At 38.5% G+C, this 14,724-nt stretch overlaps 1 protein-coding gene across 1 annotated transcript; it reads left to right on the forward strand.

Moving 5' to 3' along the window:
* The first annotated feature begins 1,608 nt into the window (after positions 1–1,608).
* Positions 1,609–2,343, forward strand: LOC113334922 (hydrophobic protein RCI2A-like). Its single transcript, XM_026581144.1, has 2 exons — positions 1,609–1,878; positions 1,979–2,343. Exons 1-2 carry the CDS (start codon positions 1,798–1,800, stop codon positions 2,060–2,062), a joined length of 165 nt encoding a protein of 54 aa, XP_026436929.1. The 5' UTR covers positions 1,609–1,797; the 3' UTR covers positions 2,063–2,343.
* The last annotated feature ends 12,381 nt before the right edge of the window (positions 2,344–14,724 follow it).

Here is a 14,724-nt window from a genome sequence, read left to right on the forward strand (position 1 = left end):
CACCTATCATGGGTTCATTCTACAATATGAACTACCGTTTACGAGTTCATTTTATAAAATGAACTACCATAATGAACAACTATTACGAGTTCATTCTACAATATGAACTACTATTCTTAACTACTATTACGAGTTCATTTTACAACATGAATTATCAATCCTACAATATGAACAACTATTATGAGTTCATTTGAAATTAAGAACATCTAACACGAGTTCATTCTTCAACATGAACTATAATAATGAACTACCATTGCAACTTCATTCTTCAAACTGAACAATTACTATGAGTTTATTCTACAAAATAAATTGCTAGTGTATACGAGTTCATTCTACGAAATGAACTGCTAGTGTATACGAGTTCATTCTACGAAATGAACTGCTAGAACTAGAATGAACTACCATGTTATAAAATAGTGTTCATTCTCGAATATGAACTACTATTATACCGAAAAAAATTAAAAGCTCTGAAGCATAGGGACAATGGTACTCGTTGGAAAGCTATCGTCGAGGGCTTTATTAATTTGTGACTTATATTTTGAGAGATATTTAATTTTTAAACTTTTATCTATTAAGGTTAAGAGGAGAGAGAAATTAGTAGAGAAAATAAAAAAAAAAAGAGAAAACCAGAAAAATGATTTACGTGAGGAGGAAAGAAAATAAGAGAGAGAACGGGTATTTTAGATATTTTAATATTTTTAAATAACTATAGACCAAATGGAAAAGATGATTTTTTAAAGGACGAAATAGACACGAGACCACCCAAAAAAGAACCAAATCATATTTTTCCCAATCTCCTTGACACGCGGGACCCGCCCTCTGTTAGGAGGCGGTTTTTACCTTGTTTGCTTTTGCGGTTTTTACCGTGATTAGTGTTCGTATAGATAATTGTTTCATGCTCCACTATACGTGGACGTGAGGCGACCCATGCGATGGATATCTTACCGACGCATGTACTTGCCGGTTGGGACGCACACTAATCACGACACACATCAATTAGGGTGACCTACTTAAGCTACCTCTTCGTTTCCATCTGTTTAATTATTTTGTTGATTGTTTACTAATTGAGGCCCTTACTAGTGGAGTTGGATGAGATCATCAGATTGTTTACACGCGTTAAGACAATGTTAATTGATAATTTAATTAATCTACATCGACAAAGACGTGTGCCCGTTTATAGTTAGTCTGAGAGATAGCCCCTTTGGGTTCATAAATGGCCCCAATTATTTCTAACGCAAATACAAAGGCACGTTTAAAACATACGAAGTATTTAAGAGCCAGCCGACCGATAATTACATTTACAGGCAATGCGAATAGAGCTGGCTCTATCGACCTTAATCCCTCGATATTGGACCAGGAACCGTTTTGACAGGTAATTGATCGAACAGTCAAAGGCACAGGACGCGTGTAATGTATTCCATAGGCCGCGTCATGAACGAGAAGATGTCGGTATGTTACAATAGTACTAGTACAGCTAGCAGCAAAGGCCCCTGGACCACGTCGTCGCCAACCAATAATAATATCTTCTCTTAGATAATATCTACTGAAACTAATCCTTTTCCAAAACAGAAAAATCTAAAAACGACAGAACTAGTTCTAATAATTTAATTATCATTCGGAACTAATTAATTTCCGTGTTAATCAAATGTGTTAGTCACGCTGTCTCATTCGTTGGAGTGGAAGAGAGATGTCTATATAAACAAGTGTCTGCTGCTCTGTATCTCTTCCACAGCTTCTTCTTCTCTCTATTTCTGCTGTCCAAGATAACTATAAGAAGGGATAAACAAATTCGTAAACATGTCAACGGCAACTTTTGTAGACATTATCTTGGCAATCATCCTTCCTCCTCTTGGAGTTTTTCTCAGGTTCGGTTGTGAGGTACGATCCAATACTGTTTTCTTTAACTGGTCGTCTACTGCTAACTATTTCTTGTGCATTCATTTAGCTTCCGACTAATAATAAACTGTAATGTGTGCAGGCGGAATTCTGGATCTGCCTAGTTCTTACATTTTTCGGATACTTACCTGGAATCATCTATGCTATCTTTGTTCTAACAAAGTGATGATGATGCCTCCCAAGTATGCGTTTTCAACTTCATTTGCACCATCAAGTTGACTTAATTGGTTTTCATTTTCACAATTCATTTGGTGAATTAGTATTATTGTTATCCGAGATCATCCATTTGGTGTTTGTACCTGCGTGTACGCGTAAACGACTCTTTTGTGTGTTAGTTAATTAGGTGTGTTCATTTTCTTTGTAATTATAAGAAGGGATATCCGTGTTTGTTCCCCATATTGGGCTTAAATTTCAATAAGCAAACATAAAAATTGTTTCATTTGTCCATATTTTTGAGCTGATACAGAATGCGATAGTTTGATTTTAACATTTTTCTGATTTGGGGTAAAAAATGATTCTGCTGTTTTTGGTAAATTTGGGTGAGTTGATGATAAACGAATTCAAACGCTAAACAAATGTACTGCACATGAGTACTTTTAGATTCGAGAGATCAATCTGTAAGACTCTGGCATAAACCAAAAAATGGCCGTTTTAGATTCAATTTGGTCACAAAGTGAAGGAGAGGGTTGATCTTAGGTAGAGAAGCGATTAAGGTGTTTGAGATCAGAATGTTGAATTATGAAGGTGTAGATGTTTTAAGACTTGTATCAGAATGTGGAACCGGCTTGCAGAGTGTAAGCTAACAGTTCTTGGTGTTTTATGGATATTGTGTTGTTAACCAAAACTCTGTCGTTGCTTGAAATAGGTTGAAAGCTATTTATGCAAGTCATAGTTGAACGCACCCTGATCTCATAAGACGTGGGAGTGGTTAAGTGATGGAGAAGTGGGATCGTGTGAAAATGTAGAAAACCACGTCTCTACTATGAGGGCAGGACGTGTCAGTTCACACCCACTACTTCTCTGCCGCCACTAACTGTCCGCTTTCCTGACACTTTCTCATAATGGGCGTGTTCCATGGCGCACGTTGTAACCCGCCATACCAATACCCTGTTGATCATCTCCCAGTTTGTGACATGTTTGATGTCACGAGTATTTTCGTGGGAAAATATGCAGCAGGTTGTTGAGTGGGTCTTGTTTGCAAGACCTAATTATTTTGATGCGCAAGCCAGGCGGCGGGTGGTCATGTGTGACGAGTCAAGTCATGAGACTTGCCGCAAAGAATAGCATGTAACGCTATTAGGTTAAATAACTAAGTTATTCGTGAAACCGATACTCATAAAATATCGGATATATTCGATGCATGTAAAGCATGGATTTTAAGCAAGCAGCTCAAAATAATCGATAAATGTGAAGCATCGTTTTGCAAAGATCGTTTAAGTTAGTCGCGGAGCTTAATGTCTCAAAAGGAGCGTGACCAGCCATTCTCGTGAAATTTCCAGGAGTCATTCGCGGGCGCTAAAGGCAGGTCGGTCGGTCCTTATAGGAGAGTGACGGCTGGCGACCACGGCGACATCCCATTAGTAGCCTAAAATTAGATTTAGGCCGGTCAATTAGGATAGAGAAGTTGGACGGACGAGATGATTTGTGGAAGTTAATGGCTGTTGTTGAATTATTAAAATTTTATGCAAACGGCGCGACTGGCCATCTTTGGGCGATCGTTTGGGGCCATATGGGAAAGTTGTGGCTTGGCCGATCGCTCCTCGTAGAAGTGGGGTCGCCAGTGATCGCGGTGTTACCTTGTTGGCCATATAGAATCATATTTAAACCATCCGAATAGGCTAGAGAAGTTGGACAGACGAGATGATTTGCGGAAGTTGTGTAATGTCGCTAACTCAACTTAGGGTTTTAAAGCCGTGTGGAAACCCTCTTTAGGCTAATCGATTCAAGGCGTTGAACGTTAGTTTGAGCAGGCCGATTGGCTAGACACAAAGGTGGGTTTCCGGCAAGCATGCTGGCATCCTATTGGCCGTCTGGAATTAGATCTAAGCCAGCCAATTCGAACGGTAAAGATGGACGTCCGTGATCTTTTTGTGATAGTAGCATGCTGTAGTAACACGAATTTAGGGTTTTCAAAACGCACGATCACCCTATCTTTGAGCAAGCGATTTGTTACGCTCCTGGCATGTCGTGGGCAAGTCGACCGGCCGGGCATTAAGAAGAGTCGCCGGTGAGCACAATAGTACATGTTTGAATGTTCGAAAGAAGATCTAAACCGTCCAACTATGCTGGCTAAGTCGGAAGGATGTGATGGGTTTGAACCGTTATGGTCGGTCTTAGTTCGCTGAGCTTCTCTTTCAACAGCGCGACCATTCTAACTCTGTCCAATGATCAGGGATGCTACTGGCGGGCTAAGAGGATTCTGATTGGCTGGTATGATAGTGGGCCCGCCGGTGGACACCATGGAGTTTGCTCGGTCTTGTTGTGAGGAGGCCAACCTTGTTGAATCGGCTGGCCAAATCGTGTGGTCCTGATTGTTTTGAGACTGACATGGGCATCCTATGTTTAATTCCTTAAGGAATTAGGTGTGTCAATCAACCAACTTCCAATTTTAATTAAAAGTGCGTGTGGCGCTTTTGGAGCGATCTGATTGGTCGGTGGGAAGAAGGGGCCGGCAAGCAGCAACATGGAGCGTGGCCGGCCAGTAACGGGCATCGCTTGCTGAGGCAAATCGGTCGGCCAAGTGTCGCGGTCACCCCTCCTTTTGCTGCTGCTCTTACTTGCCGAAGTTCCTTTTTATTTCTTGTTTTCTGATTTTTGGTAGGATCTTGCTCCTACTAGCTCTGTGGTGGATCAATTTCCTAATTTTTACTAGGTTTAGTTTCGACCAATAGGTTTCGAATTATTGCGCAGGGTGCCAAATAACCTAATTTTTGCAAATTGATAAAATTAGGTTGAAGAACTGAATTTTGCGGGTTGCCGCAAAACCAATCAATTTTTGGTGAATTTCGCATATTGATACAGAAATCACTAATTTAATATCAAATGGCAGCATGACTTTGCGTGCCTCTGATTGAGTACTTCCACATGCATCTTAATCCTGACACTTCGGGAGATTCATGCTACTCGGTTAGGAGTGAGCATTAGTCGTCATGTCATGTCATAATTAAGAGTTCAGCTGGGGAACATGGCATAGAATAAATACTCAGAAATTTACAGAACATTTGGGATTGTTGCTACACGCACTATTCTGGACAAATTTCATATAAATATACCGAATTGCTCGATACATATAAGTAAAGAGGCCTGGGCACTCATCACTTTTAAATGGCTCAATCTTCTTTGCAGAATGATGGAGCATTAAATACAGGGTTTTATAATTTTAGCCCAGAACTAAAAACTACCATCAATAGGTAAACTCAACCCATTTAAACTAACCTAAACCAACTACTGTAACTAACTGAATATGGAAGGGTAGATTAGGTAGGAACTGGAGCGGGTTATTGGGTGAGTTGGACTCGCACATGGTTGATAAGTTTTGAGCGAGTCCGACTGTGAGAGAACCTTTTCGTGTGAATATCTGTAAGGTTTTCTCTTCCAGTATTACTATAGTTTATAATATATTTTTCAAACATTTCGCTTTATTTTTAGATTTTTTTTTTATCGTAGTCGATGACCTTACCACTTGTAGGAAATACCATTTAGTCCTAATAACATATTAGAGTTAGTTTAGTCCAGTTGATCCAATCAACTATCTGTGTGGTCCTTTTTTAAAATATATATTGTTGTTTGGTCATAAATATTATTGTTTGGTCTTAGGATGGACAATATCCACACGGAATATCGTCATCAATGGTGTCATAATCGTTTAATAGAGGCAGAAATGCCCTTTTTTCTCCTTTTCTCTCTCTAATAGGGTGTAGAATACATCCTATTTATTATCTATTGTTTATGCTTTCTCTGCTATTTTTCTTGTAAATTATGTATTACGTTTGTTTTGAGTGTTTTAGGTATTTTGGAGTTGTACGGAGGAAAAGAAGAAGAAATCACCCAATTTGTGCGAAAAGGGCAGATTTGTCATTTCCAGTGCGAACACTCTCTGGAGCCCAGCCAAAGTTAAGGGGAAACTCTCTTTTGTAAGAATGATTAAAGGCAACCAGCTGTGGTTAAGGGGTGTCATTCAGGGTATCCCTTATCATTTATCAGTGGGTGTATTTATGGGATCGTATCTCTAGAGTGTACCTGTCCATATCACCCTAACCCTAAAGTCGAGAGGGATGTCTCTCATTCACTCATTCATTACTTCTCTGCATCTGAAAATGAGAAGAAGAGAAAGAAAAGCTGTCATCCGCTGTAATTCGAGAAATTGAGATGCAGTCGAGAGTGGAAATTGAGGGAGCTGATGATTTTCATGGGTATAAGGCTAGATTGAGTTGCAGACAGCCGAGAGAAGAAGATTTGAGAAGAAGGGTTTTGATTTGAATCTGAGAAGAGCTCGTTCCTGCTGCTATGGTTTGTCGATTGATGAACTAACAAGGAGAATTGATGGGTTTAGATTTACGTGATACTGTTGTTGAATCGAGAGAGGTGATTCTGCTATTGATGGTGGATTGAAGGGCTGAATTATGGTGGTGTTTGAGATCCAGAGAAGATGATCGAGATGAACGGATGAGAAGAAGGAATGGAAGCTGGTAGAGAGAAATGATTTGTTGCTGTTGATTTCTGAAGAATGGGTTGCAGTCAGATGTGAATTGATGAGATATGGTGGTGGTCTCTGAGCTGAAGCCGTGTTCAACAAATACATGGGTTTTGCTGAGTGTTGAGATGGGTTTGAATATGTGATAAAATGGGTCCTGTGGTTGCTGTTAAGAAGAGATGAAGAAGAGCTTCTGAATTTGAGATGATGGAAGAATGGGTTTTGGTCTGAATCTGCTGTTGCCATGGTGATTGCCATGGGTACGAGAATGGGTTCGACTTTCTGGTGCTGTTGGCGGCCGCTGGTTGAAATGGAGAAGCAGTTATGAAGAAATAAAGAAAAGGGGATCTCATGGGTTGTTCTCGAAATCAGTTGAGCAGGTGTAATGGATTCTGGAATTACAGAAAGCTGTTGTTGCTATTGATGCTGAGAAGAAGATGACTTCAGAAATGAAATGTTGAAACTGTTGCAGTAGCTGGAGTGAATGGAACTGATGGCGATAATGGAAGAACTGATGATGATTAGAAGCTCTTATGGAAGAGAATGAAGCTGTTGAATTGAATAGATGTATGCCTAGGAATTGTGCTAGGAGATTTGCAGAAGAAGAAGGGTTTATCTTTGAATCGGTGAAGTTTAAATGGGTCTGTGGTTGTGTGAAGCAGAAGAAGAATGATTAAGTTGAATGAACTGTATAGATGTATGTTAGGTGTGCAGGGAAAGAATAGAAAGGCCTGAAATAATGGCCGGGAAATCACCAGAAACAGAGGAAACTCTGTCCAATTTACTGCACCGGCGAGTCAACTCAGCGATGACCGATCCGATCCCTTGACTCAACTGAGTAAGATCCAGTAAGCTCAGTAAGACTGACTGAGAAGCTGACTCTCTTCTCCCTTGACCCATTCGCTAACAGTTTGACTATATTGACCGTTAACTGTAACGGTGGACTGACGAAATATTTTACCGACGGTTTAGAATCTCAGGTAGCGGATGGCGACTTTTCAGGCAGGATTCCGGTGATCCCAGGAACTTTTTCGGCGACCCAAAAGTAGCAGAATTTGTGAAGCATCCATGGGTTTGAGGAATTGGACTTGAATTTGGAAAGTGAAGATGGAAGATTTGAGAAAGACAAAGACTTGGAAAGAAGACTTACAAAGGGAAAGAGATTCTATTCCTAAGAGGATTGCTAGGAAATTGAAGCCTACACTTCTACACCTCTACACACACAACACTTGTGTTTTTGATGGCTTTCAAAATACTTCTTTTAATTATTTGTGTGAACTTTAAAAATTCTCCCTTTAATTATTTTTGTGAATTTCAAAAACATGAGTAGCTAATTTTCTTATTGATTGAGGATGAATTCCGAGTTCTTAACATGTTTTGAGTTTTGTTTTCTAAATCTACTTTGAAGTTTTTCACATGATTATCGTTTGTTTTTACTAATTAGAATGTTTATACATTCATGGTTGATTGATAGATTGTTTAGGTGGCCGTTAATTGATCTAAAGCTAGTGAAAGTTAGGGGATAAGTAATCGTTTCTTGACTCTTTACACAAGTAGCAAACACGAGACCTTGCGGAGGGATTCCGTGGAGCAATTGTGTGTGAAAACAACGTTAGCAAGTAGACCTTGAGCTAAGAGTCTAACTACTAATATCAACCTAATAAATTCATAAATCTTAATGCGTTTAACTAAATTACATCTTGAGTGAGCTACTATTAGGTGGTTTGGTGAATAGAATCCGGTAGTCGAGAACTTCCGTATTCGGTGATACTAGGGATTTAGGGGTTTAGCACTGAGCTAGCTGCTTTATCTACGGTTGGTGATAATCTGTGACTAATAGTGGAAAAGAACATAACTTGATTTATTGTTTTGCAACGAAGAAGGATTCCTTGATCTAATCTCTCTTATTGGTTTCAACATACACTTTTAATTGTTTTGTTTATTTTCTTTTGCTTTTCAAAATCAAACCCCCCTTCGTGACAACTTTACAACTAAAAATCTCTCGCTCCTCGTGGGAACGAACTTGACTACACTATATTACTTGTTAATTAGGTGGAAAAACATTAATTAATTTGTTGTGGTTACGACACGCATCACTCTCTTAATAAAAATAAATAAATAAAACCTTAAAACTGAAATATCTTTTGAACCACATGTCCAAAAATGATAACTTTTATATATTCGGGAAGCCCTCGACGAGAGCTTTCCAACGGAACCATTGTTGCTATCTTTCGGTTTTTTTTATTTTTTACCTTATCCTTAGGCTAAAAAATAACTAAAAAATGAATTATATACGAGTTCATTATACAAAATGAACTAATTTAATGAACTACTATACTAGCTATTTCATTCCACAAAATGAACTGTCATGATTAAGTAATATACGGGTTCATTCTACAAAATGAACTAGTATAATGGAATAGTATTAGGCTGGTTCGTATGGGCATGGCAAACTTTCAAGTTTGCCATTTTTGCACCCACTATGGAGCAGGTCAAGTTTCTACCGAGCGGTCGAGACTACACCTTCGGTGTTCTGTACACTGTTAGCGACTTTTATAGGACCGGTCGGTCTAGTCTACACCGCTACGTAGAATCTGATCCAACGGCCATAAATCTTCCCCCTATAAATACCAAATTCTTCTTCCATTTTAACTCACAACTTCTTCCTATTTTCTCAGATCTTTCAATGGATCGAAACATGTCTATGGCTCAATTCAAAGAAGAGCAACATGCGGCAGAAAATCAAAAAGTTGAACTTCGAGCTAGTGTGAAAAATGAAATAAGAAGAGCAAATAGTTCGAGAGTTACACAGCAGTGCAAATTTAACACGTTAGAAGATGAATGCATCTGCAAGAATTATTTTCTCTTCACTAATCATCCAATCATTGATGGCGCATTACAGGCGATTCCGTTTTGGGGACGCTTTTTACTGAAATTTAAAGAAGAAACAACGAACCTCAACAATCATGATTTGATGGTATTGAGTGCTCGGTTCTTCATAATCTCTAAGAATGTTGAAAAGTATATTGGTATGATAAGGGAATATGCTCGAAACATGAGAAGTGGTAAAACCCTGCTGGAGATTGATCAAAGTTGTCGTGCAAAGTGGCTTTGTGACAACGGAAAGCAGTTCTGATATGCAAGTTGTTATGAAATATTGAAAGTGTTTCCCAAATTTAATCTAATGTATCAATTTTAAGTTCTCAATTTTAACTTAAGTAGAAAACTTTAAATGAAGATTATTATTTATCAAACAAAAGTGCAATTACATTAACGATTTAAACAAACCACAATTCATATTAACGATTAAAATTATCTATCAAACTAACATTTGTCTATAAAACTAACGATTACCAAATATATATATATTCCCCTAAGCCTGTTTGATCTTGTGAAAACTCATTATTTGGACTCTGAGGTGGTGGTTGAGTAGCATCGGGTGATTCATAACCTTGATATGGTACCGGAGATGGTCGAATTGGAGGTGCTTGGAATCCGTGAAATGCTGAATTTGGGGCATACATTACGGATTGCCTAAATGCAACCATATTTACGTGACCACCAACAGGAGTAAGTACAGGACCTTGGGGCATGAAACCAATTGGAAACTGGAAATCCTCCACGTTTTCTACTGGTGTTGTTCCTGCTGCTGTTGGTAGCTGAGTCTCTTCCACCGTAGTTGGAGTGTCATGACGACTTGTACAACCTCCACGACTTCTTGAACTGCTATCACCGGGCATTTGAGAACTTTACCCTAATAGAATCAAGTTCATAACTCATATTCTCCCTCTGTATCTGCATCTTCCTCAAATGAAAATTCTGTAATTCATTTATAAAAAGCGAAAAATTGTTCAACTGGTTCTGATACTCTTCTTGTGATGCCACCACACCATAGTATGGATAGCTCTGCTGCAGACCTTCACTAGTAAGTGGAACTGTAACAATATCTCCACTTGGTGATAAAGTTTGGACTTCCCAAGATATTTGAGGCATATTTGACGACCCCATTTGACTGCTAGGATATGTATATGCTTCCCCCGTCAGTGATATAGGTTGGGATGAAAGATCTGTAAGTGGAAAATTGTCAATTGCTAGAAAGTCAACACTACCTAAGTTTTATGGATGAACAACAATAGTTAGCTTACATACCTTTTGAAACCAGCTGAAGTAATCATAGTCATCTTCTGGAATTTGGATCAAATATTCTGCTTCTTCCCAAGGTTATCCATTATTTATCAACTTTATCTAATCATCATGTGAAATTATTGAAGTTGGAAACGGGTTGATTGCTTTTACCTTTCTTCATTGTAGTTGAAACAGATGTCTTTCTCCGTAGTACCAAATACCCTGATCACTAATTGGACTGTAAAACAAAAGTCGCCTAAGGCTTAACTGTAGCATGGCATATGTTGTTGGTTCATGGAACTCGTCAATTTCTGTATACGGCATTGGCATAATGTTGATACTAATTCTGCATAGTTGTTTCATCCTCTGAACAATAGCGATATTTTTACCATCATTAATTCGACCAATCCAATTATCATCTTTGTACTTGTACACGATTGGAAAAATTAATCGTCTTTCGTGAAGATCAGGTTCGCCGACCTTAAAGTAAGTATACCACCAATACTGAAAAATAACATTGACGAAAATTGATGTGTTAGTACATTAACCACTAGTTTGACAACTCGATAATAAATCTAATAAATAGAAATGGATTGTGGTTCTTACCTCCAATACGGCCCAAAATCTATTAAAGCTATATATCTTCTTATATGAACAATCACCGAGACTTATGTATAGCTCATCTAAAATTGCAGAACCCCAATCATAATTTGGCGCTTTAGTTAAATCTTCTAAAGAGCCCAGAAAACCAATTAATGTCACTGAGCTACCATTAGGGAAAAAAAGTTGGCCTAACATCCATAATACAAAAATACGTTCTAGCTCGGGATAATCTTCAGCTCTGTGTATACCCTTAGCATGGTAACGGCTCAAAAAAGCCTTCAACCCAGACACTCTTAATCCAAATGAGTGTAACTGTCTGGATTCTGGCTTTCCTTCAATATCATTTGAGTACAAGGGAAGTAGTTGTTTTCATCTTCCTTCTGGTATCCACTTTAATTGGTTAAATTGTACTATTTCACCCTCACTTTTTATTCCAGTCAACATATACAAATCTAACGGTGTGAACCCTAAAAACAACATGGTCATAAAATTAAAGTTTGTATGTGGAACTAAAATTTGTATCAAACTAAAAAATTAAATCTCTAAAAATTAAAATTTGTTTCTGAACTAAAAATTAAACTATTGAATGGAAAAATAGAACTTACCACACTCGAAATCCTTGAAAAAGAACATATTTGAAGTTTCACCAACGTTCACAAATAACTCGCACAACTTGAGTCCTGTGGTTTTTGTCTTTCATGAAATATAAACGCTGCCAAGGATATCTTCTCAAGGATTCTTGAACAGCTTCGGGGAGTAACCCAAACACTTCGGTTAGCTCAGACCACCCACCTCTTAGTTTAGGTAAGAGAACTCGCTCGGGATGGTTACATAAATGCGTAGATAATACACCAGGTCCAACTAGTTGCTTAACATTAGCGAACTCTTGTTGTTTATCCTGGACCCATGTGATATCACTATCTCCAATAGATTTTCCTTTTTATTTCCTGTTTCTTTTCCTTTGTCTATTTGTTTTGGAACTACTCATTTTTAAGTAAAAAATCGCTCTGGTCTGCTCTCTAGAGAATGGAAGAATTTTTTTTTGTGAATGAAAACTGAAGGGAATGGCGGTATTTATAGATGGTAGAGTACCGACTGAAGACGGTCTATTTTAAATCGTTCACGGTGTAGACTAGACCGACCGATCGAAATGAGACCGATAGCAGTGTAGTCTCGACCGCTAGGTGGAGACTCGGTCGCTTATCTTTTTTCCAATAGTGGCGCGGCCAGTTTGCCAAGCCAGCTGGAAAATGGGTAGGTTAGCCACCCCTCATAGGAACCGGCCTTAAGAGTTCATTATACCATATGAAATACTATTCGGAGTTCATTCTATAATATGAACACATATCACAAGTTCATTCTATAATATGTACTATCATTTACGAGTTCATTTTATAATATGAACTACTATAATGAACACCTATTACGAGTTCATTGTACAATATGAACTACGTACCAATTGATTATCATTACGAGTTCATTTTACAATATGAATTATCAATCCTACAATATGAACAACCATTATGAGTTCATTCGGCAATAAGAACATATATCATGAGTTCATCCTACAATGTGAACTATAATAATGAACTACTATTGTGACTTCATTCTTATTAATGAAGTACTTTTATGAGTTCATTCTACAAAACAAATTGCTAGCATATACGAGTTCATTCTACGAAATGAACTTCTAGAAGTAGAATGAACTACCATGTTCTAAAATAGTGTTCATTCTTGGATATGAATTACTATTATACCGAAAAAAGTAAAATTTCGAAACATAGTATAATGGGTACTCATTGTGTAGATCTCGACGAGATCTTTCCAAATATATAAAATTTATTAATTTTTGACTTATATTTTGAGAGATATTTCATCTTTAAGTTTTTTTATTTATTAATGTTAAGAAGAAGAAGAAGCAGAAAAAATGGGGAGCGTATTTTCCGGACTGGCGATTCCGGCGAGTGAAAACTTGGGGAAGGAAGTCGGATTTCATTTGATCAATCCATTTCTTCCTTTTTGTTTCATCTCGTCTAATCATTCCAGTATGTTCCTCCACTTCTCCAGCTACATCGCGACCCCTGAAACTACATTATTGACTGGTTTTTCATGACTGCCATTTTTAGGGTTTTTGTGCAGTTTTCTTTGTTATCATGTCGAGGATGAGAACTCGATCGATACCATCCACCTCTTCCAAAAATTATGATGCTTTTCAATCCTCTGCAACATCTTCAACTCATGACGTGTATTTTCAGATCTCTGCAACTTCAAAAGACGCCATTGTTCGGAGGAAATGTAGATCGATTTGTCGTTTGCAGTGTCCTAGGTAAACACTTCTATTGATCTGTGATGTCCGTCACTCCCACGATTATATCTGCAGCTCCACGGTTTCAACTGTAGTAAGTCATACCCTTCACGTTGCTGTGATTCATGCTGCGAAGGCATCTCATGACGCAACTTCATCTATGGACGGTCTTGATATTCAATTTTCTGCATCATCATCTTCACAAGGGTCTATTGTTCGACACCAGGGAGACAAGGATCAAACTTCAGGTAAGCATCAATATGCTTTTCAAGGATTTGATGGAAGCAAGAATGGTGTTAACAATAGAGGTTACATCCATAGCTTACTGATCAAGCATCTACGGGATAAACATTATCCTACTGCTGAGAGCATGGATAGATGTCGCGGACGGATACATGGAAGTTTCATTGTTTTCAAGGCTTGGAAAAGCACACTACTGGGGTTACATGAATCTTTGTCCCGGGAATGGAACCAGTGCTGATTTTCTGGTGCATGGAATTACATGTCCTGCTCCTTTGGTTTCTTTTGACAATGACGTTCCTAATGACGTAGCAGTGGAACCTGTACTTAGTCTCAATCTAGAGCTACTGGACAGAGTTTTACATAGCCAAATAACCACGATTTCAAGCATTCCCGCTAAGTGTAAGCTTCTCTTCGCCAGAACTTTTAATGCTGTCATTCAAAGGGTTGTTAATAATCCTAATGACATCTCTCTATGGATTCAACTGCTCCTTTTTCCTATTTTCACTCTTCGTATTTACTTCCCTAAGAGTAGTATGGAGGAGCAATCCAGAAATAGGAAGAAATTCCAAATTGTGGCGGTATTGCTGGCTTTGCAAAAATGGTCTGAGCCGAATGGTTGTGTCACCCTGCTCCATAGAGCATTAGAGGAGAAAACCGCTCTACAAGAAGAACGGTATGAGAACAAGAAAAAAAATCAGGAGAGGACACAAGAGATCCAAGAGGCAGCGAACATACAACTTTTTCGTAAGAAGCTAACTAACGGGTTATACACAGCTGCTATTCGTACCTTGACTTCCAAAGGCGTGGCTCCGCCCAACTCAGGTACTTTGAAAGAACTGCAGGTCATGCACCCCCATGC

This window comes from Papaver somniferum, unplaced genomic scaffold, assembly GCF_003573695.1.
Source record: "Papaver somniferum cultivar HN1 unplaced genomic scaffold, ASM357369v1 unplaced-scaffold_137, whole genome shotgun sequence".
Classification (NCBI taxonomy): Eukaryota; Viridiplantae; Streptophyta; class Magnoliopsida; order Ranunculales; family Papaveraceae; genus Papaver; species Papaver somniferum.

Excerpts from the sequence above, each read along its gene's own strand:
- LOC113334922 (XM_026581144.1), top strand. The coding sequence starts at position 1,798 with ATGTCAACGGCAACTTTTGTAGACATTATCTTGGCAATCATCCTTCCT. Across the intron at positions 1,879-1,978 it reads TTCTCAGGTTCGGTTGTGAG|GCGGAATTCTGGATCTGCCT; the intron begins GTACGATCCAAT and ends TAATGTGTGCAG.